Source organism: Acanthopagrus latus, chromosome 6 (genome assembly GCF_904848185.1).
Source record: "Acanthopagrus latus isolate v.2019 chromosome 6, fAcaLat1.1, whole genome shotgun sequence".
NCBI lineage: Eukaryota > Metazoa > Chordata > Actinopteri > Spariformes > Sparidae > Acanthopagrus > Acanthopagrus latus.
Genome location: NC_051044.1, coordinates 18,463,612 through 18,488,601, shown reverse-complemented (window position 1 = coordinate 18,488,601; position 24,990 = coordinate 18,463,612). Strand labels below are relative to the sequence as shown.

The window sequence follows — 24,990 nt, the reverse complement described above, 5'->3', positions numbered from 1 at the left end:
TGATGATCTCACCAAGAGCAAAGATTAGTGTCAAAGTGTTGTCTTTGAATTAAACAGCTCTAAAACATGAGAATACTTTGCACATTTTAAAACCATCAACTGTGGTTTATGCACAATGTCACAGTACAAAGACAACACTGTACAAAATCATTGGCTGGTTGTGTTGTCACCTTGTGAGTCTGTGTGTCATCATGGCAAAATGTAGTCCTGGAGACACCTATTGTAGTGGTTTTAGCACTGAAGCAGTTTCGAGTAGTTTGCCGTTTGTTTACATGCCGGTCTGTGCACAGATTTTGTCAGCGTGATACAAACTATAAAAATATCTAAGTGTCTCATTTCCATGCAGGTTGCCAATTGCTGACACTTTTGGTTGGCTAAACACCAAACCAAAGTGATCTGCATGGGAATGAAACATGTTTGTATTTGAAAACCTGGAAATGAGACACCACATTCAGCTATCCGTCTCAGAAAAGCTTTACTGCACATTTAAATGCAGCTTAGATGTTCATGCATCCATGATATCAGTAATCAATAAAAATCAGTAATAATATAACAATATAAGTGTGCATAAGGATAATGAGTACTTTACAATACTTTTGACACTTTTAGTGTATTTAACTTGATAGTTCTTTTTCCCCACGAAAATTCTTTAATGCAGAACTTCTATTTGTAATGGAGCCTAACAAGACTGTGGTGTTGAAAATATTACTCATTATAATAATGATAAGATTTATTTGTATTTGGCTTTTTATAAAATAAATGCATCAAGTACTTTATCTATTAGAAACAGCGATAGCATGCCATAGATTAGGCAAAATGAGATGGAATAAACCCCACTTTCTCATAATAGTTAAGATAAATCTAAAAATAATTTTAAAAAATAGAATGCTTAGAATCAAATACAAAAAAAACATTAAAACATTTTTAAAGTGCAGCAGTGCATAAGCCTGCTGTGAGGATGTGAAGGAGTCTTGCCAGGACATCCAGTATGGGGGTGAGCTGATTGAGGATGTTAACTCCAGGACCTACATACTGCAGAGAGAGGGGCGAGATTAACGAGTCCCAGAGATGACTACTGATCCTGGAGCTGCACACCTCATGTGACCAAACTTATCCCGTCTGGTCAGAGCTGCCTCTTGGGTGAAATGAACTTGTTCAGCAGCCTGCCTCCGCACTGCGGAGGGATGGATGGCTGGAAGAGGGGATGGAGCAAACACCTGCTCACAAGTAACTTCAAGCTGTCACATACAGTTAGGCTCAGCCGGCTGAGCGCGTCGCTCCTCCGCTCAATGCAAACGTGCAGCGGATTTGGCGGCCGCCCTCGCAGAGCAACAAAGGCCAGTGGGCCTCTCCTGTTTGTCTGGAGTGTTTCACTGAGCTTACACACACACACACACACACACACACACACACACACACACACACACACACACACACACACACACACAGCCACGGGCCGGCCACGCGCGGGAGGGGGAGGAGCTTTAGCGTGGAGGTTAAAACCCAGAGCTCCCGCAGAGTGACCCACGCTGAGACTCTGTGGGACGGCACGGCACGGCACGGCACGGCACATCACCACAGTGTGACGGTGGACTGAGAGACCAGAGCTGAAGAGAACAACCTTCTGCTGCCAAACTTCCTGAGGAGGTCCCGGGACACATCAGCACGGGTATGTCTCTGTCAGGGATTGTACAGTGATTTACGGAGCCTGAAGCAGGAACACGGTCTGGTTTTTGTGCATGTATGAGCTGATCAGGCAAACAACTCTAGTTTATCTATTTAAAAAATGTTTTATTGTAGTTCAGATTATTTGATATTTATTTTACAGTTTTCGACAAACTTACATTTTGGCACAACCGTGCCGATTAAAACAGCAAAAGTCAACAAGCAGTGAATGTATCTATTTCCAATTCATAAATGAAAGGGTTATTTTTTATGCTTCAGTCGACAAATAGCAAATATCTGCTGAAGCCCGCACTTTGGGGCCAGATACGATTTTTTTTTAATGTTTTTTCTGCGTTGGTAAATGTCTGATTTCGAATCACTCTGAGTCGACAGAGACTGATCTCGGGATGTCGATCTTTCTTTTAATCCGATGGTCGTCGCTTCATCCACGGAGCAAATCCTGCCGTGCCCCAGATTGAAGTCCTGTCGGTGACTTTATCTCGCCGGCCCGGGGCATTACCAGTTCACGAGTTGACCGGGATTACTCCGAGTGAGGGGGGAGGGGGGGAATACAAACAGATAATGCACATATGAAGACTCAAAACAGTCGTCACTTATCATCAAGTCGTGGTTCAGGTGTTCTCATCCCGGCGCGTTATTGTTTCAATGAGCGACACCTGTAGCTGAGGAGGACGTGGGGGAGCTGTCCGGTGCTGAACCCGTCAGATTGGTTCGAGGAATGCTGACAGTGACGCTTTTTATCATTACTGGTTATTATTGATGGATAAAAACTCACTGGCTCCAGGTTACAACATGAACAGGGCCGCAGACAAGATTTTATCTAAAAACCAAAAACCCTAAATCCCCCTTTACCTCCTCTGACCAATCTGACACATACAATGTTTTGTTAAGTTAACCAATAAACTGCATTACCTGTACATTTTATTGCTTACATGAAGGCTTAATCGCTGTCTAAATTGCTGTCTAAGTAAACAAATCAAGGGGGGAAAAAAGTAAATGTGAAGGTTGCTATAAACTCCCAAATCCAACAGAAATACAAACAAGACTTGACTTCAGTGTCCCCACAGCTGAAGATAAAGTCCTGATCCTTTGCCTTGTAATAATTCACTATCATTAACCAGACTACGAGAGTTAGGGTCTGCACGTTTCTGAGTCTAGACAAAAGCTGTCGGGTGAAAAAGGAATACAGATCCTTTATTACAGTAAAAGTCACAAAGCCATCGTGGAATAATGCTTCACAAGCGTTCAAATCATTTTACTGAAGTACAGAAGCTTGGGAAACAATCCATCAAACGTGTCTATTATGCAGAATATGCTCTGTTATTATATTGCCTTGACATGGATGCAATATGTTGATGCACAGTGATGTTATTTGGTTTTATCTGGTTGAGTTGGTGTTAGTAGTTCAACTTGCTGAATAACAATACACCAGCGTTTATTTTGGATGAAAAAAAAAAAAGTTTAAGGGAACTTTTGGTCCAAGTACCATATATGCAATAGTTTTTTTTCTTCTTTTGGACCATGGCCCACGTTTGAGTTTTAATTTTGGTGCTCCAGGGCAAAACATTTGGGCAGCCCCTGATTCATAGTATGATAATGTAATAATTACGGTAATAAAAAGCCTGACTGCCCCGCAGCACATGGGCTTGACAAAAATGTTCTCTTGTTTCCAGACTACTATGATGATCAAGCCGTATGTGAGACAAGGCGAGGGAGAGGAGGTGGCCAGCCCTCTGCAGTGGATGGACGGAGACGTGAGCTCACCTGATGGAGCTGCGTCGGTCTCATCGCATCACTACAGAGCAGGTGGAGTGAACCAAGAGGGCCGGGAAATGGGGAGCGAGGACGTGGAGGAGGACGAGGAGGACGAGGAGGAGGGACAGGAGGACGAGAACGAGTCCAAACGAAGGGGGCCCAAGAAAAAGCGGATGACCAAGGCCCGACAGGAGCGATTCCGTGCCAGGCGCGTGAAGGCCAACGCCAGGGAGCGCTCGCGCATGCACGGTCTGAACGACGCGCTGGAGAACCTGCGCACCATCATGCCCTGTCACTCCAAGACACAGAAACTGTCCAAGATCGAGACATTACGGCTGGCCCGCAACTACATCTGCGCTCTGTCCGAGGCCCTGGAGGGGGGCGTTTCCACGGAGAGCAGGGGGTTCATGGAGACGCTGTGTAAGGGCCTCTCACAGCCGACCTCCAACCTGGTGGCCGGCTGCTTGCAGCTGGGACCGACCCCTGGCGCTGGGATGAGGCCCGAGGACCGACACAGAGTCCGGGCCGCACCCACTCCTCTCGGCGGCATGGTGAGCTACTCCTCTCCGGGCCTGCCGAGTCCACCGTATGGCACTTTTGACTCCGCTCACCTGCTTCACCTGAGGGCGATGAAAGGGGGAGTGTACGAGAATCACTCGCCAAATGAGTACAATGCCGGCGGTGTGGGGACGCCTCCCTACGATGGCCCCCCTACACCACCACTGAGCATCAGCAGCAACCTGGTGCCCAAACAGGAGCCTACAGGCCACTACCCACCCCCACACCACTACTCCCCCTCCCCCGTGGAGCAGGGCCTGTATCAGACTCAGACCGGCTATGACGTTCACTTAGAGGGGCCGTATGACTCCTACCATCCGCCGCACATGCCCCCCCGACAGATAGCCTCCGTCTACAGAGACTGAGACCAATCAGGAGGCTCGATTCTGTTTCAACCGTCGATACAACCTGACTGATCATCTTCATGAACAAGTCTTCCTCAGTAGACTGTCTGCTAGTAGAGAAACTGTAGACTAAACATGGTTTGTTTACACGTGTGGTGCACTTAGACTTACACTGCAGAACATTGTTAAAATTAGAAACTACTAACAATACATGTTCTTTAAAAAAAAATAAAAAAAATAAAAAGGATTACCAAATGATTTAGCAACAGGAACTGTTGCTTTGGCCATGCTGACCAGATGTCCTGTTACTGTGACGCAAGCACTTCTAATTTAGCTTTGATGACGTCAGATGTTCTACATAAATTTAAAATATTTCTATTTATTCTCTAATTTAATACAGTGTATATGAACTTTGTTCTGGTGTGTGTCTGGTTTTTCCCTCTGTATATATTTGTGGTCAAGGCATCTCGTTGTTTGCTACCTAGTTTATCTCTTTTATTTCTTTTGTGTTCACTTTTCAAATTACAGTATTTCATGTTTTTGCACTCGAAAACCTATTCTGAGGTAGATATACAGGGTAGTAGCCGATGTAGCTGATCTTTGGAAGTTTTTGTCTACAGAAGGAGGATGTTTTGATTTTTAGAAAACAGGAAGAAAATAAGAAGGGATGTGAGTGGGGGATCATGGTGAAGAAGCAAAAATGTAATTCTCAGGTTAACACTGTCAGCATTGTAATTTCCCTTTTCTTTTGAATTGTTTTGTCTCTTTTGGAAATTTTGATGTTATTAAAATATTAAAAACTCAATTTACCCTTGGATGTTGTGCTTACTTTTTGTCAGATAGATAGATAGATAGATAGATAGATAGATAGATAGATAGATAGATAGATAGATAGATAGATCTTTTTGTCTCATACGACATCAACAATTCTGCATCACCATCCTGTTTACGTCCTACTTTGTTTCTCATTTTTCTCCCCAGCTCTCTGTGGTTTAGCTGCACTAATCCTCTGGCCGTCACTTAATGAAAGGGGCGGATGTGAGAGGCTGGATTGTAAGATAAAGATTTATGATTAACATGGCCACCCGGCCACGCAGACTTTCTTCTTCACTGACACTGGGATAGTATAATCTCGTCCTGACATTCGCTCAGATCAAAATTTAACCCTGTAATAGACACATGTCTGTTAGTGAAACCTTTGACCTTTCATATACACACACAGACATTCAAGACACATTTCTGATACCTAAATCAAGATTTATAAGGTTGGGGATACCTTCCTTTCTGCTTTTTTCAGATGGAGTGACTCTGACAAATAAAAAGATATGGAAAACATTAAATGCCAACATGTTTGTGACAAAGACAAAATTACAATAAAAAGAGCAAGTGACTAAGTAGAAAAACATCAGCCTGCAAATGTACTATCAGAGTGGAGAAGACAATGCCATAAAATAACAAAGATCTGATCTAAGAGCAGCCACTTGTGTTGATTCATAGTCCAGGCTGGTCAGTGTGACGGCCACCCACTGAGAGGTCAGTCAGAGGGGTCACAAGGTCACACCGGGTCAGGGCTCACTGGTGGGAACGGCCGCAAAGAGTCAGTTGTACCATGTTTTTTTGCTGGTCAACTCATGTCCTGGTGTATTTCTGCATAATTTTCACTGCCTCTTTCAGTTTAGAACAGCGAGTGTTTGGTAAGTATGATGTCGGAGGTTATATTATGGATGAAATGCTCATAATCCTGATAAACATGCTGATGAACATCCCACGCTTGACCTGCACTGGGAGAAATATATCACTTTGTTTTCGCTAGGATTAGCATAAGCCTCTCTCTCTCTCTCTCTCTCTCTCTCTCTCTCTCTCTGTATGTGTGTGGTGCATCTGCACGACTAAGAGAAACCAGGGACTAACTTTAAAGGGGCTGGATGAGTAACAAAACAAGGCATCTCTCTGCTCTTTGAAGGCACAGGCTATCCACAGACAGGACACGTGACACTGGATATGTGGGTATTCCTTATTTATCCACATGATGGATTATAGACAGTTGATAGACCAATGTTTTAGGGGGACAAAAGATTTTCCATCTGAAAAGGGCACTTTTGCACCCAAGACAAATGAAAGGCTGCACTCTCCCTCACCCCCTTGACCCCCTTGACTGTGACTGTGATCCAGATGAGCCGATATTGGCAACAGAGGTGAAATAGGTCTCACGTGCAACTGCAATTTCAACCAGGACTCTTGTGAAAAAGATTTTTAATCTTAATAAGGCAGATCCCTTTAAATGTTATTCTCATAATGTCTTTCTTTTTCAAAGGTCTACAATTTTCTCGAATAGCTTCCTACAAATCTCAAGTTTCATTGGGGGGAACTATGTAATTTGGCACTAAAAAAGGAAAAGGAGACAGATTGCAATTGCCTTAAATCCACATAACTGATTGCATGTGTAGCAAAGTGTCTTAATCAGTACAGAGGTAAACTGAGCACCGTAAAATGTGAGATTTGTCTATAATCACAGAAACAATTCAACATAAATGGAAGATTTTGTTTCAAATTGTGAATTTAAAAAAAAAAAACAGTGGCCACTTACCTTGGTTTAAAAGGAACAGTTACTTAAAGGAAATTATTATACTAAATCATTATCAAACTATTTTCTTTTCTAACAGATTGGGAAATGATGAGCCTACAAAATGAAACATGACCTTTTTTTTGTCTGTATTAAACTTGGTCGGAGAAGAACATTGTCTGCAAGTCAAGTATTACAGTGAATGTGTTGGATTTACAATATATATGTATATTTATTTATGTGCAGTATGTGTCTGTGAGAGTGCATTCACAGTGAGTGCATGGTTGTGTTATTTGGGATAAAACAGTATTAAGCAGCTGATCAGAGCTCAGTGTCTGAATGGTTGCATTAACTCACTAATCCTGAGAGGAGAGGGGCAGCCGGGGCAGCAGCTCCTCATCTCCTCTGCTGCACAGCACAGCAGCATGCAGTTATTGGACACTCAACAACAAGGCATCTCATGGTGCTAACAGCTCTCTCAGGCATGAATAAAAGAATCTTAACTTTTAAAAAAGGTCAGGAAAAAGTAGCATCCTGAACTTAGAGGTGTGTTTTTGCTGTCATGAGACATATTTGTGAGTACTGGCTCCAGAAATGTGGAGAGTAGCGCTGCACTGCCACCAGGTGGTGAAAGTGTGTTGCTGAAATGAAATCATCTGCTGGTTGAGAGATGAGCGTTTGGCCACTAGGTGTCACCGTTAGATTACCTGCAGTAACCGTGAAGTCTGACTGAGGCCCTCTAGAGATACTGAGAGGGGAACACAGAGACATGAGCTTCACTGTTTGGCTTCTCTGTAGTTGATGGCGGATTGAAATCCAGTCATCTGTCAGTCTGCTGAAACAGTCCTTATAGTGTGCAAATGATGTATTGTACTGTAATTGTAATTGTGCAGCACAATATGTAGACCGAAAACAGATCTGGTGAGATCTCGTCTGCCTAAGACAAGCGTGCCGACAGAAGCGAGTGAGAAGCGGGAATAGAATTAACCTATTTACATGTAAACTGGTTGGTGGAGAGTGTTTGGATCAGAATAATCAGGCTAATGAAGGTACCTGGGGAGTCGGCTCTATCAGAAATCTGCATGCTGTCCTCTCTATCCAGCCAGCGAACATATCAAACTCTGTAATTATTTACCGTGAAAGGACATGAAAAAGGATTAATCAAGGAAATCTGACTGATTAAATCTTCAAAGGCGGCACTGAAGAGCAAGGGCTAATAAGGAAGAGGGATGTGGTCGGTGCTTTTATCCTTGAGGTAGAAAAAAAAAAAAAAACAAGAACAAAACCAGACATAGCTCTCCAGGACTGCTGGCACACAGGGGTAAAAATGAGCCAAGACCATTGAAGGAGAACAACTGGCACCATCTAGTTGTCTGATCATTTTCTCTGTGACAAATGATGCTGTTGATGATGTTTAATGATTTAATGTGGATAGGCATTTAATTTATAATCACCACACAATGTTTCTAATTGTATAATAATAGAAATTATTACATTTCTGCACTAAAAAGTTGGACTTTTATTTTTTTCAAAAGAATTATTGTTTTACAAAATATCAGTTAATTTTTCCAAAAAATAGAAAAAAAGAATCCAGCCAATCATCCATCATCACTTATCAAGGACCACGGGGCTGGAGTTTCAATTTTAATTTATTAATTAATTTTTTAAATTAAAAAAATGATTTTTCAATGATTTTTTTTTTCAAAAAAATCTGTTCTTTTTTCAAAAAATGTTATTAAATGTTATTTCTAAAAAAATGCTTTTACAGTTACAGTTACAGTTTTTCAGTTACATTTAACAGTCCCGTATTTTACTGTTTTTCATCAGTTTCACACAGCTGTCAGAGGTCCAACAACACCATATTCAAAATGTATTGCCCCAAACCCACCCGTGGTCCTGAATTTCAGCTGTATAAAAGTCGTTCAAGTGAGCTCTACCGAGAGCAGGCTGTTTCTGTGCCTGCACCTTTAAATGCTAATGAGCTCCGTCTGTCAACGCCTACTTGCCAGCTACGTGTCCCTCTTAGGGAGAGAATACCTCTTAGGCTAGCATTAACATGCACTATTGTTATGGTGGATGTAACCCTCACGGAGATGCTTTCGTTCAACCATACGAGTTTGACCCAGAATGAGACCCAGAAGGAGAGCCTCCTGAAGAAGTACAGACTCTGCAGCTGCAGCAGGACATTTCAGAATGGTTAGTGTGTCTGAATAATGTTAGTTTGTTCGTATGTGTTGTTACAGTTAGCTGTGTTTGTCTCCAACAGTCTCCAAACTTTTGGACACTGTTTGCATCGTCTCTGTCTCTAGTCTGCACATGTTTCCAGACTTCTTACTGTGGCAACCAAGCTCCATCGTAATATTATTAACTTTAAACTCACTTCGAACACCATTTCATAGCAGACCGAAGTGGCGCTAACTACTTTCCATCTGACTTACCTATCATACTCGTAGGCAACTGTAAATACTTTCAAACTGCAATGACACTTACCGGTGGCTCGGGTGCAGTTGCTGGGTCCGGTAAGGGTGGGACTGATCCTTCTACGAGGGTCAGTGTCGAGGCAAAGCCAGCTTTGTAATGGCCCTCCTTCTGAAGCAGTCCAGTGTGAAGTGGTTAGCACAAACACACACACACACAACATTGAACCACAGCCGGCACACTGTTGTTAAAAAATGAAAGGCAACCACTGTCTCTTCTGTTGTTCTGTCGCTGGGACAGAATATAGGCACTTATGTTGATTTATACAACCAACAACAAAGCAATTTACGTGTCTAACTCTGAGCGACGACATTGCAAAACACTGCTATCTTACCGCTGGACACACTGAACTTCACCTCAGGGATGGACGCCCCCCTCTCGGATATCTCCTATCACCGCACAGAGGAGGCCTGTCTATGTAAATGAATCTGAACAGCCTGTAGGAGCGTTGTTTTACCAGTGGGTGGGCTGCAAAGACCATGCAGGAATCGCTTGTTTTCCTCATTCTGGGAGTTGGCAGACTCAGGGAGGACATTATATATATAGAGACCAGAGAAAACGTGTTTTTCATAATATGGGACCTTTAAAAAAATGCCCCTTTCAACTAAACAAAACACTTTTCAATGACTTTTTAAAAAAAAAAAACTTTTTTTGACATACAGTGTATAATTTTTACACATTACTTTCTCCAAAACAGATAGTTGACTTTTGGCCTGCTTTCCATCCATCAAATCATCCCTCATCACTTATCCAGGACTGCGGGGGCTGGAGTTGATCCAAGTTAATATTGGGTAAGTGGTGGGGTATGCCAGTCTCATGCACAGATCATCAAATAACAATCAGAATATAATACCAAATAGAATCTTTGGCATCGGACCTGAACCATTCAGCGTGGGTACTTGACGACTCAACAATCAGCTATCTTTCTCCAGAATTTCTTCAATAATTACAAAATGTTATAATGAGTCAAACAGTTCCGCTCAGTATTCATTATTTAATAGAAAATGTAAACAGAACAAGACAGATGGGCAATTACAGTGGTTGAAGTACATTTAATCAAGTACTGCAGTTAAGTATACATTTTAGATACCTTGACTTCACTTGAGTATCTCCAATTTTTGCAGCTTACTTCTACATCACTGCATTTCAGAGAGAAATATTCAACTTTTTACCCCACAATTCATCTATAGTCACTTTGTAAAGTAAGATTTTACACAAGTTAAAAGATTGTGTGCTAGAGCAAAATGATTGTTAAAGATTAGCCTGCCTAGTAGTATATAAAGTTGCCAAATCAGCTCAGCTCAATCAGCAACATTAAAATGGTGCTTACATTTTACACATTGTCAATAATATTCCAGTAATATCTTATATAAAACATCTGTATTTCTGCTGGTTAAAAGTGGTTTTGCTGATAATGCTTTAAGTAAGATTTTGAATGGAGGATATAACATTGGCATATATTCAAGGAAAGGATTTGAATATATATGTTGTATACTGAGGGCCAAAAATCAAACAAAACGTGTCCAATAATAATACATACATATCTATAATAAACAATTCAGGAAAACACAGCTCTGAAAACACAGCTCATGTATCTGAATTATTACACACACCAATTTGTCGACCGTATTCTTAAAGGGTGTCCGTAATTTTGAATGTCTCATTGAACCAGTTAATGATGTTATGAAGCAGCTGGCCTTGTCCTCCATCTGAGGACAGAAATTCCTCTGCTTCAATATATACAGTGTCCTAGTACTTCTAAGCTATTAATTGTCTGAGACAAACGGCAACCTCTGCAAAAAAAAAAAAAAAAAGAAAAAAGTATATGAACAGAGAGTCGTAAAAATGTAACCATGTTACTTTGGCCAGCAGTAGTATAATTTGCTGGTTGAATGAGTCGGGACGTCGGTCCAAACAGCTCCACGTGTCAGTGGGAATGAAGACGTACGTAAAGATCGATGAGCCACATGTAGATCAGAGAGAGGAGTGTCTTGTCCTGCCTTACTCTGTTGGGTGTAATGATGAGCATTCTTGCAAAAAATTCTAATGCTGAGAGAGTCAGAGAGAGAAACGTTTCGATAGAGAGCAGCGACCCTGAGGGGGAGAGGAGGAGGCGTCGGTGTGTGTGTAACTGTATCCCCCTGGTGAAATGTGCTTACTGCTCCAGTTTGATGTCCTTCCCCACTGTCCCTTAACCTAACCCCCTACACGGCACGCTGCCAGAAGGTGTTGTGTGTGCGTTTCCATATTATGTAAATGAAATAAAAGTGAAGGTGTCTGCCTTAAATTAAACTCGGATATGAGTTTACACAGGCATCTCTTCCTCAAAAGTCACAGCAGGATCCTGCCAAGCCTGACAGGCCGGAGCCATTACTGCTTTTACTGCTCACATTAAACACTTGTTTTTTTTTTCCTGAACAGCCTCATCTCATTTACACAAGTGCACTTCACACTCTGAATGTCATTAAACTGTCCATATAGCTATGATAGCCTGTACTTAACCCTGCATTTATCTACCATATTCTGTAGTTGAGTTGTCATGCACAAGGCACAGTGCAGCCTTTTAGCATATCAGAATTAGACTGACATTTACGCGACATTGCGCCATGCGTCAGTCTCACCTCAGGCCTCGCCTCCTGCTCCTCTACCTAATACTCTCCTCCCTGTCTGAAACGACGCTTGCAAGCACATTTATGACATCCGATCTGAATTTACACATTGACTGGCAGCGGTGTGGAATCGACATGCTAGCACACAGGAGTCCAACTGGCTCATGTTAGTTAATTTTGTGCAACCGTGTTCATCTCACAGCTATTCAGATTTAATTTAATCATCCCAGCTATTCCAGCACCTCACTTGGGGTGTTTCATCGGATGACAAACTGAGCCCATCTAACGGGTGACTGCGAGGCTGAGGGTGTTTGGGACTTTTGCAGTGGATCAGCATTTTAAAGAAGGCCACCTGCTGCGAAGGTTGCCTCCTGATGTTTGATGCTTTGCACTGTGGGAAAACTGCACCAGGAGGCCATCATCCTCAGCTGCTGAGGTGGATAAAAAGAGTTGGGAATATACAATATGACAGAGATAATCAGCACATCTTTATTCACAAATTACTCCAATTACTATAACCAGATTTAAGCGCTTGATTTAAATGTGTTCCTTAATTAATGTGAGTGTGAAAATCTATTTAATCATTTGGTTAGTGTCAAGAGGGATGTTAAATGAAATCACTTCATGGGGGTTTATTAAGAGTGGGAATTATGTACACTATCCTCAGTCATGTAACTTGCCTTGACTTGAGCTCCACTTGAGATTGACTAACTGATTTATATTAACAATTAATTAAATAACTGTGTTCTGGAGCCTAACTTGATGGTTTTGATTGACGCTCACTGCTTTCATCAGCATAGTTTCCAGCTTCAGGCAGCTATTTTTAGTGAAAATAGCTATAATAAACCAACTGTGCACTCACTGCCAAGGAACCAACAGATAAAGTTTGCAAATGGCTGGCGAACTAAGTGGAGCAATGAGCAGCTAAAGAGTCAGATACTTCCCGCAAAAGATGGTGGAGACCAAACACAGAGCTAAAAGAGATACATAACTGGATAGAAATGTGTGTGTGCTGGAGGATTAAGCAAGTGAATCATTTCACAAACCAAAGTATTAATCACCTTTTGCAAAAATCAAACTTCCTTTGTTTTTCATAATGTTATTTTGAAGTTAATAAACGCTGGCAAAGCAACACAGTGCATCAAATAAGCACATCATAAAAATCAGATTGGTTGGAGCATCGGGTTTTACTATATATTTTTAAAAGATACAGTTACAGCTGAAAATGACGACACAAATGAACAAGACTGCCATTTACGCATATCTTTGCAATGCAAATCAACTACCAGTCATCTACCCGGAAGTTGTTGTAAGCATGACGTCGCAGAAGTCAGTGATGTCAAAGTGATTCAGTCTATATTGCCTTAAACAGAGAAACTGAATGGTTAGCTACCACAACATAGTATAGTTGGCAACTGCTTCAAGGTATATACCTAAACATCATCATATCTTGATATCTTTTATGTGTTACATTTTTAGAGCACCTTAAAAGCTCATGTTATTTGTGACATGAATCCACTTTACGCAATGCAAAACAAGTTTTTCCCTCAAAACTTTGTTTAAAAGAACCACTTGTTATCAACTTCACATTTTGACTCTCTGAAACATTTAGAGAATCAACAAAAAAATCAACCAAAAGAAAAAACAAACAGCACACATGCCACTGCAGAAAGATTTACATGTAATTCAGATTCACTGAAGTCCAAGTTTTAGGACTATGTCTTTCATCTGAAAGCACAAACATGCATTTTAGCAGCTGTAGCTGTGTGATGCACATTTTGTCTTTTATTTTTAGAGCCACAGACTGAGACAGAAACCTGTTGGCCAGAGTAATTTGTGTGGGAACCCATCTCCAAATCAAAGAAATCAACAAGAAAAAAAAAATGACTCAACATATCTTTCTGTCAGCCATCTGTTTCATCCGCCAATCATATTTCCCTTTGCTTCCCCATGTCAACATTTTTTTTCCTTTCCCTCTTGTCTCTCAAGTTTCACTGAGTTGCCATCGTCCTCCTCTTCCTCAACAGCACACACACTCCAATCCCTGTTTCCTCTGATCTGCCATCCGTCGCTGGGTCCCCTCCTCTCTGCCCTCCCTCCCCCTCCTTTTCCTCACACATGCTCTCTCTGCCTGTATCTCCCTCCTTCCACAGTTGTCCTCACATATTAGGTTCCCCGGTCCTAAGAAGCAGAATTAGCCTCTGGAATCTTGTGCACTTGTTTTCTTCGCTTCCAGAGAAACAGAGGCGGCGGCATGAAGGCAAAACAGAGAGAAAATACAAAAAAACACAGAGAGGGGATCTGAAGGAATCGGAAAAGAGCCGGATAAAGAGAGAGAGGGGAAGATACTGTGAGGAAGATGAAGACGTTGAACATCAAGCCGCCTGCTGTTTGATGCAGCTACAGTGAGGGTATGTGGCTGCCTGCGTCGAGCATTTCCCCCTCCACTCTCCGGCTGACTGGTGCTTGGTTCGGTGCTCCGTGCTACTTTATTTGTCTCTTCACAGTAACGTGAGCATACCTTTATCTCTTCCCACCCAAAGAGGACGTCTGTAATTACTTTACGCTGGCTGACACACTGACCTTTGGACTCTCTACTGGACAAAGAATCTGGATTCATTTCCTCGTGACGAACAGAGGTGACCAATGTGGGGCTCAGGTAAGATCATCGCCGTCCACTGAACAATGTCAAACCACCCACAACTCTGAGCATTCCTCCTTTGATCATCTTAAAATGAACCGAGGGGCGGATAAGCCAGGATCTCCTCATTATTACGATATTCAGGGCAGAAGTGACAGTCTTACATGAGGCTTTGATAGTTTCTCTCTTTGATGAGAATTCAGGACTCAGCGTCAGAAAAGACTTTGCACTCAGACCTGGTCCGACCACCAACCTTTCACATACATCATGGGTACGATGACGGACAGGAATGAAGGACGAAGGCAGGGGGAAGAGAGAAAGACAGCAAGCTTTGGTTTGAATAAAGAGGGCACCAACAGGATGCTTCAGGACGTTCCTGACCACATTATTCCTTCATCAGCAATCACAGCAGGAGAGAAGAGTTTGGCAGACGCTGGAGAAATAATGAGCAAATTACGAGTTCTCTGTTTTGTAAGATGGGAAACAGTGGGAAACATAAAAAAAATCAATACAAATTCGGTCTGAGGAGATCTTCAGTTCCAGTGTGCTGGTACCTCTTGTGTCCACTTAAACTTTCATAACAGAAATGGGGCACAATTTGCATATCTTGACATTTAAAAAAAAGAATCAAGCAAATTAAGTACATTTGTTAAGGAATTCCTCAGACATCAGGATCAAGTCATCAGTGACTCTATTGAAACATTAATAAATGTCTTCCTCTAAACATGAAAGAAAAAAAAATGTAATTCAAGATCTACTTCCTAGTTTTTTCCTGGAGCTTTAAACTGCTCCAGTGGTCTTCTTCAGTAGACAGAGCTACCCGAGTTGTTGTCATGTGATCCAAGTATGGAGCTGCAGTCACATGATAAGAAGTGGTTGAATCTGGAGGTGATTATAAACCCTGTCTCAGATGTGGTTGACAGCTCTGGAAAAACATAGTAAGTGGACCTTGAGTTAACGGCTGGCTCCTAAGTCAAGTACAACGTTTCACAGTCAATTTCCATATTGCCTGCGTCTGCCGTTTTGAATGACTTTTAATTGTTCTACAACTTCAGCTTCTGCTTTGTGTATAAATAAATACAACGTACTCACATTTGTATACATGTGTCACAAAGAGACGATTACCATTAAGAAACGTGTGTTGTTAGACAATAGCTACTTGGAAATATTCACATTCAAAAAATATGTTGTAAAAAAAAAAAACTGTTTTAGCTGCACACTAGACACTGACCAGTCCCAAACAAATCACATTGTTATGTACAGCACATGTGCCGGTGAACTAGTTACCCCTTCGCTGCACGCTGACATGTGTTTAGTCCAGCGTGTGTATTTGTGTGTGTGTATTTATGTATAGTCCGTTCCCAGTGTCCATTCTAGCAACACCTATTTTAACCACTGAGGTGCAGTGAACAGCCGCCCTGCACTGACCTCGCTCAGAAACACACCCTGTCATGTTACACCAAATAGATTTACAGCCAAACACAGCTGACTGCTTTTTAGTTAGTGTGTTTGGTTTGGATCCAGCGACAGTCCGCAGCGGGACTCTCTGAAAACAAAGCAGCAAAGGCAGAACCAGCTAAACTTTTTTTTTTTTTTTTTTTTTTAAAACACAGAACTGCATTACAATACTGTTAAAGTTTCCTCAATAAGTATTTCACATGAACTGATTGTGTGATTGTATGCCGATGCGGCACAGAAATGGCAATTAGTAATGTTTTGTATGTTTCTTTCACCTCTTCGCCTCTTTCATCTTCATCATTAACCCGTAAGTGGCCGATTTAACACACGTAGGACCGTCTGATCAGTGTTACGCATCAAATGAAGACCTCATTAAACGTTGGCAAGACTCCTCAGGACTCGCTCACTAACGATCGCGGCTAAAATTAGAGCTCAACAAGCCTGTCACACAGTTATGGCCTCCTGGAGCGGCATGAGAGAATGATAGGAAGGTGGAGGTCACACCCACCCCCACACACACACACACACACACACACACAACCACCCACACACACACACACACACGCACTTAAATGCACACACACTTAAGACTTTAATGAAAACCGTAAACATTACATCTTGATATATTGACCTCAAAATAAAAATGCTGTCATTATCTACTCATCCCACATGCCGAATGAAAGTTGAGCGAAGTTTAGTAGTCCACAAAACATTTCTGGGGCTTCACAGCAAAAGAGTGTTGCACCGTTTCTCCTAAACAACTGAAGTAAATGGAGATGGGGGAAAAAAATATCTACGCCACTGTAATCAAATGTTTTTGAAAAGACGTAATTTACACCTTCCAGTTGTGGTGGAGCTTGTGCACCCACGTCAGACGGAGTGTTTTTACTTTAGCAGCTGCTACGAAGATTTCAGCCTTTAAAAGTGTGTAAATACTGTCTTTTAAAATTCATTTACAGTTCAGGCTGTATGGAGCCATTTTCTGCTTTTTTTTCCAGTTGTGTTTTACATTTTAAAACAAGTCCACATCTACTTCAATTCTTCAGGAGAATGCTGCAGCACTGTTTTGCTGTGAAGCTTCAGAAACGGCTTGTGGACTATAAAACTTCACCTGACTTCCAACTGCAGAAGGTGAAAGGTTTCAGTTTTGTGTGCATGCATCCTCTAAGTCTAAACATTTTATAGTTTCTTTACTCCTTTATGACAGTAAACTAAATATCTTTGGGTTGTTGGAAAAACATGGCATTCAAGAATTTTTTTTTTTTTGACTATTTTCGGACATTTTATAGATTAAACAACTAAGCGGTTGAGAAAAAAATCGCAAATTTAATGCAAAGATCAAATATTGTGACAAGAGGGATGTATCTCTATCAATTCCACATCCACTGTATATGCTGTGTATTTACTGTGTTTTGCTCCAGCAGAACATGGTTATACTGACCACTGCAGACTATTGCACAGAATTAGCATACTGCTTGTTAAATCATTTCACAGAAAAGTTCTACTAAGACAAAACAAGTCCATATTTCAAAAACAGATTATCTCTGCGCAATTCTGTTTTCATTTCTACTTTTTAAGCCAGTGTTATAGGGACTGTTAGACTTAGACCTCCTCATTGTCAGATATTTTGACGGACAATAACAGACTAACAGACGTAGTTGCAGACTCCTGCATGAGGTTTGTGCAGCTCATTCTTTCAAGGCCATAATTACATGTACTGTATTTTATTTTTAACCAGGCAATCACTTCTTTCAACCCGAACAGACAGTTCTTTCTCTGAGAACTAGCGAAGTGTTTTAACAAATGAGCAATTTAAAGTTTTACTATACATGCCCCAAGAGACACACACATTCACACACACATGCAGGATGGTGTGTTACCCGAGTCCAGTGGTCCAGTTACAGTTTCCCATGGTGACATCCATTAAAGTCATGTTGCGTCTGCCCCTTCACCCTCAGACAGCCACATTAGCACCTGGCCAATTGGCCATCACAATACACCTGCCTGCATTATTCAGCCCGACTCAACTAATGAGGAAACCTTATCTTTCACACACACACACACACACACACACACACACACACACACACACACACACACACACACACACACACACACACACACACACCTCATCCTTGGTTCTCACATGCTTGAACACACACAGGCAGATTTACTGTATGTTTTGTTGTGATGACTGTTACATTACATAAAAATGGATCGCTTCATTTTGCACAAAGCTGGAGGTCATGCGGTGACAGTGCTGCCTCATCTTGTGGGAGTTTGATGACATCTTGAATACACATTAGCACAGCGTTCCTCTTTTAATACATTATTCTGTCAAATGTCGGTGGAGATGTGCACGCAGTAAGCTCAGTTTTTGAGCTCATTCAGCACTCCGTGCCTGTCAGACAGCTGTCAGCGTCCTCCTGCATCCTGCTGTTCCAACACGTCTTCCACATTTCCTCACCTCACCCTTTCATCCCCAGTCAGTTTGTGTTAACCTCAATCTCTCCTCCCCTCCCTCTGATGCTTCACCGAGGCTCTTGAGCTGTCAGTCTCTGTCTTTTTGCCTCTTTGTTCTGCTCACACAGTTTGTCTGGAAGGGAAACCACAGCGTGAACTCGGCCAGCATTTACAAAAACATTCAGGTAGAAAGGCAGACCGGAGCAGATATGTAGCCCATGATGTTGTGAGAGCAGATGTGCTGAAGACATGTTTCTGATGGTGTCGGTGTGAAGCATGAGGCAGAGTTTGGAGTGAGACAAGGGGCGAGAAAAAATAAATTGTCAATAGTAAACAGCAGGAAAAGGGTGACGGAGAGAACGGGAGAGCAGAATTGACAGCAGCATTATCACTCTGCCTCCTGATTCAAACACCCCAAGAAAACGCTCAGCAGCGGCTGCTCTCATTGGCAGAGCCTCCAGCCAATCACAGCTCGGGAATGCAAGGTGCCTTTAGGTTATACCCAACCCCAAAATATGAGAGAGAGAGAGAGGGAGGGAGAGAGAGAGAAAGACAGAGAGAGAGAGAGAGAGAGAGAGAGAGAGAGAGAGAGAGAGGGGGAGGCACGCGGTGGTGCAGAGGTTCCTCCAGTGAGGCAGGGTTCCATCTCAGCTGTATTCTCTGGTGTCCCTCCTGCTGGAGAGAATATATAATAGTGAATAAATTACAGGCTTCCTTTGCAGTAGACTGAGTGCATGTTGTGTTGCGGTCAGGGCTGCTGCTGTGCTCCTCCTCCGGCAACAGCTGGCTGAACGAGACGTGTGTCGAGATCTGAGGGGGCAGCATCTCATGTGGACGAGGCGAGCAGGAGAGACTCATCACAGGGATGCACAGCCAAGGCTGTGATGCTGGATGTCTTTTCCATGTTGAGTCGTGAGTCACGTCAGTAGAAGATCGAGAGAGCAAGAAGAGTCGAGCGAGAAGATAACGTGGACAGAGAAGTTGACAGTGGAAGGATCCAGGATGATCTTGGGTAAGATGGTGTCAGAAAGCTTTTCACTCTTTGCTCCTATTGATCCGACTGATTTGTCTTTTACGGTCATAATTTTCCTGCGATCATTCATCTTTGTCACAAAGTTTTGGCTACATGTGCTACTGTCTCAAACTCTGATGCATCTTAGATGATCTGATGACATTTAGTCATGACGATTAGTAGAATGGTACGCTCCTATTCACATGACGTTCCTATTATAACTTCATTCTCATTCATCTGTATGTTTACTAGTCCTGCAGTCGTCAGTTATTCTGATTAAGCTCTTTTAGTTAGACATAAAATAGACAAAGATGGAGATAGAAAAGATTAAGTACCTTTTTTCCACCTTTTCTTCTCTTTCTCTCTTTTTTTCACCACTGAAGGATCTAATTACCGGAGCACTTTAAAACTCATTGCATTCAGTTATTAGGACAATTCAGGAAATATGCCAAAAATGCTGTTGGCCAGAAGAGGTCATATCTCTTTTTAAGTACTATAACCTGACTCAGTCAACATGCTGGTTGTTTTTTGTCACACTACTGTACATTATGTGATCAATCATCTCAGTTTCTCATTGACGAAGTGCAATCACTATTGACAGGATGTCTCCATGTCATTCATCGCAATCCTTTTCCTCATCGGCAAGATTCATTATGAAGCGGAATCAAGGAAATCGGACACCTCTGGGCTCATTTGCTCGTTTTGGTCTACAACCAGTCTACTTCCCTGCAATCTGCAGTCTGTCGAATAGTTCTGATACAAACAGACATCTGTAACATACCTCGTATCCACTCAGACAAGAGAGACATGTACATGCGCAAATGCGCATGACAGCAGACTTTCTTTCTTTTCTGCACATTCACGACATATCAATCAAAGCAATAACAAAAGAGTGAGGAGGTCAAAAAGCAATAGACTTATACAGCGAACGTTCCCTTAAAAAGGTAAAAGGCTCTGGACCAAACCAGTAACTTAAAATACAATAAATAGGTAATTAATGATGCAACAATATTTACTTTGACTTAACTTGAGAGTACTCAGAGACTATGATTTATATATAAATCATAGTATTCATATGCAAATTATGTTTTGTAAAAAAATACATTTATGTATTCAGCTTAATTATTTTATCCTCGGTTATTAAATGAAATACGCAAGATGGGATTGTTGCATAATAAGCCTGATAAGATGAACGTCCTGTAGTGGATTTTTTTAAAACTTTAAAATGCAGATTTTTATATGACGCAGTTCATAACAGTCGACATCAGACGTTACCATTTTAGACATTTTCTGTCTCAACATTTTATCTTGTCTTCTGAACAATATCAATGTTTGCTTCTAGCCTTAAATTTGATTAACTGCGATGACCTTGTTCCACGTACGTGTGTGTTGACTAAATATTTAACCACTTTATTTTTGTTTGCTTGCTCTTGCCCCCTGCTCGAGTCTCCCTCTGATCTGAGAGTGAGTTTGAGCTCTTGGTAATCCCTCCCCGGAGCTGAAGCTTTAGCTCCGTGTGCATTAGACATTAAACAAACTGACACAAGATCACAACAACATGGGGTGATGGGGTTTTATATGCTGTATTAGTTTCCTTTCACTAAGACGGAGATGTAAATCCAGAGACCAAAATAGTTTCCATGAAAGGCGATGACAGCGACGGTGCTGAAAGGAGAAGATGGAGGGGCAAACAGAGCAGTCTCCGCTCCCCTCCACCCCCCAAAAAACACTCATTGCCTTTCCGTCCACCGCCATCTAAATACTGTATTTCTTTTAATGAAAGGCAACATTCAAACATGTCGACACAATCAGCAGTGGAGTATGAAAGAACTGGCATTAAGCTGGCTCATCTCCCTCGGTTCAGAACAGTGGTAGTCGCAGTTTAGTAACCCTTGTGTGATTTTAACGATGAATATTTCAGACCCAGAGGTTCAAGGTCTTTATTTATTTAAAAATTGGCCAAGGCCTCTTCTGGTCTGATGCAAAAGACCTCACTCAGCACTATGAAAAAACATTTGCAGCTTGCATCACTCAACCAGCATGAAGTAATCCATAAATGTGTGTGTGTGTGTGTGTGTGCAAATCTCCTCACTCATCAAAGGCCTCCAGAAAAATCACAGGTGCACGTTGTCTTAGATAAACAACATGACCTTTAAATCAAGGCAAGGCAGTGAAGAATGAAAAGTTTTGAAATGTAATACATAAAAATGTGTCTGTCACTCTTCATGTTTCACTTCCCCAAGTACATTTCATATGTGTGTGTCTGCAAAGCCCGAAATTATTGCACAGAACAAAAGCAGCACCGTAGGAGGAGAAGAGCAGGTCAAACAACTCTGAGGGTCTTTAGTCACAGTTTATGAGACAAAGTCAATCAAGACTCCAATATTCAAAAGCTTAAGGGGAAAAAATATGTCTTTTTATTAGCAATGCAAAGCCTTTTATGTAGGGCCTGCGGTGGATGGATGGCCGAACAAAGCGTTTTACTTGGAGACATAATCAACTTACTACGCGCAGTCCATGTCAGCGCACTTTTCATGAGTGTGTTCATGGTTCATTTAGGCTCCAACGTGCAGTCTAGTCTTGGTTTGGACCAATCAGTGTCCTTTGAGGAACTACTGGAGGCGCATTTTTGCTGTGAAGATAGCTACTATTCTTCAAAAAGTAACAGTGGCAGCTCTTTAAGAGTTTAGAGTGGATGCTGCGATAGCATAAGTGACTGTATGTCAGAAGAGGGAAGTATTTCTTCATTGAAAGCAGAGCAATTCATGTAATTCAAGTTTGTTGGGTTAGCTGATCTGACTGGTTGAAGTTAGCCTGTGACAGAAAGTTCCAGTAACCTCCCAACACTTTTCAAGGACGCCTTCTTGGATCTGGTGCCTCAGATCATTATCCTCTGGGCAATCTGGAGATCTGGACCCTGTTTCATAGCAAGCTATTCAAAAGTTGCTGAGATAAAATTAAGTCGTATCGATTTTATTTTTATAGCCAAAAAAAGCCTCAAGGGGTTTGACAATTTGTCCTGAATACGACAGCCTCTGCCCCTGGTTGCACGATTCGGGTAAGGAAAATCATCGAGAGAAAAAGCTAAGACTGACCATGCATGCTTGCACAACATTTCATGAACATCCATCCAATAGTCGTTCAGATATTTCAGTCTGAACCAAAGTGGTGTACTGACCAACCGACATTCCTGGAGTGATGCTGCTTACATGGCTAAATATATTCTGTATTCAGGCTGTGTTGTTGTGCCTGAAGCTAATCAAACCTCTCTGCTGTATGAGACGGTTTTGGAAGACTGGGTGTCAGGAAATGGTTATAGGTGAGGGAGGGCAAGATATATTTGTCATTTAGTCCAGAGGAATTGTTGACCATAATTATAAAAGTTGAAGGCTGAACAAAACCCTCAGGTCTGTCATTTACTGGTTCCGAGGATCAAATGGCAGAGGGGCACACAGGGTGACCATAAAGTCTTTGTTGTTTACGGTCCTGAAGGTATGCAGACCACAGCTGAGCCACAAGCCTCTTACCCTACATAACCGCTGCGTGTTGCTTCAAAACCGAGCTATAGCATAAAACCACACTCTGCCCTTCAGACTCCAATCAGCTCCCAAAATACAACCGGTAATTTCTGCTTCTGCGGTAAAAAACAATATGCCATATGTATTTCAGCTGCATACATCCTGTTTTTGTTCTATTTTGATTCTGTTTGTTGAAGATTGTCATTCACTGCCTTTGTGCGTTCTCCTTTGTGTTAAGTCATGAGGAGATGCACCTGGCTTTTGTGCGCCTGATGCCATTGTTGTGTGTTCACCCACTTTGTGTGTTTGCGTGCTCGCTTGTGTACTTTACATGCTCAGGTTTCAGTCAGTCTGGATCCGCAGTGGTGTGTTCTTCCAACTCCCAGCAGGTGTGTAGATGGTTTGACGAATGGAATCATAATGTGGGGCAGGGCTGCAGGTCATGTTGATATGGAGGATCTCTGAATGGCTCTTACCATTGCTCTGCGTGGTTTCTGTGCTACATCATGACTGCAGTGTAATGGAAGAGAAAGCTGGCAGCCGGCTTCAGGATGTTCCGACACCTCCCAAAAGAGCTGAGGCCTGAGAGGAGCTACAGATAGGCAGATGTTCGTGAGCCGCTTTGTGAAACAAACCTCTGCAGTTAACATTCACACGACTGCCCAAAACTCAAAGGCACGAAGGGATTATATGAAAATGACTAGGATTCACAAATGTACCGTTAACATAAACCTTTACCATCTGCCATCCTTCCATGGCCCAAATTGAAATTTCAGTGTTTGTCAAGCCAGGTGTTGACCTTTATATTTCTGTCTAGGGTGATTTTTGGTTACCAAATTTAGGTGTTGCATGCTTATATACAAAACCATAGGAAAGAAGCAAGTGGGTGCAAATAGGAGCTGGACAATATACATTGTCATTATAACAATGTCATGATGAGACTATATACAGTCTTAGATTTTGGTCATCGTTATATCATGATGATGAAGTATTGTGTGTTTTAAAGGTGGAATTATATTAATTACTGCATCTATGAGTAATCATGGCTTTGATAATAGCCATAATAATGATGATCACCTGATTTGTCTTGACCCTCGTTCACGGAGAGAGAGAGAGAGAGAGAGAAAAATTGTTGTGAATTATGACTATGCGTAGATCATTTTCACTGGTGTGTATGGCTCAATTCCCGTCATAATTACTACAGTGCCTAGAGGTCATTTTGGGACATTTGTGAGTACTATCTCAAAATGCTTAAACTTGAGTAAATTCTAATCATGCGGTTTAATGAATGAAATTCATAAATATACAGAGGCAAGGGGGAAATACGTGAGATGAAATAACAAAATATAGGAGCTCCCAGTGCACTTTGACTTCTACATTAACACAACTTGAATCCTTGAACACACTTTTTGCTCCCGACTTGCCGCATGGCTAAATATTTGTGGAATTACTTGAAGAAAATCTAGCTGTGTTTGATGATGCAAGCACAGAACAGTGAATGTGTTAAAATCCTGCACATAGCTGCAAATGCACATCAAAATTGGACCATACATCAGCCATTTACTCCAAATCTGAATGCTGAAACCAAGACACGACACGTAGACAGAACTGCAGGGAGGCCAACAGAATAACCCAAAATTGTTCATGCGCACATGACATTTTGCATGTGACAGCCAAAGGTTAACCCTTCCAAGCAGCTGTACCAACTGGACCGATTCTAACATGAGATTTTTAACACATGTACAGCACAATATGTCACATGCTACAGCTCAGTATGGAATGACTGCTTCCTGCCGTCTGTACATTAACCTGCAGGTTAACATGGCTCTTTACCTCCCCTGGTCACCTTGGACTCACCTCAAAACATGCGGCTCCCTCCCCCTCCTCAATGCTTTCCCTCTCTTT

At 41.9% G+C, this 24,990-nt stretch overlaps 2 protein-coding genes across 4 annotated transcripts in view; both read left to right on the top strand.

Moving 5' to 3' along the window:
* Window positions 1-1,492: 1,492 nt before the first annotated feature.
* On the top strand, window positions 1,493-5,160 carry LOC119021276 (neurogenic differentiation factor 4-like). Its single transcript, XM_037101466.1, has 2 exons — window positions 1,493-1,669; window positions 3,360-5,160. The coding sequence occupies exon 2, from the start codon at window positions 3,366-3,368 to the stop codon at window positions 4,362-4,364; it is 999 nt and encodes a 332-aa protein (XP_036957361.1). The 5' UTR covers window positions 1,493-1,669; window positions 3,360-3,365; the 3' UTR covers window positions 4,365-5,160.
* An 8,989-nt stretch (window positions 5,161-14,149) lies between these two features.
* LOC119020456 (zinc finger protein 385A-like) overlaps window positions 14,150-24,990 on the top strand; it is a 30,221-nt gene continuing 19,380 nt past the window's right edge. Inside the window, exons 1-2 of one of the 3 annotated variants that reach the window (XM_037099756.1) lie at window positions 14,150-14,652; window positions 19,308-19,567. In XM_037099756.1, the coding sequence (XP_036955651.1) occupies window positions 19,558-19,567 (10 nt within the window). In that variant the 5' untranslated portion in view covers window positions 14,150-14,652; window positions 19,308-19,557. Of the gene's footprint in view, window positions 14,653-19,225; window positions 19,568-24,990 lie in introns of those variants that run through there. The other 2 variants (XM_037099755.1, XM_037099759.1) reach the window with 2 other exon arrangements.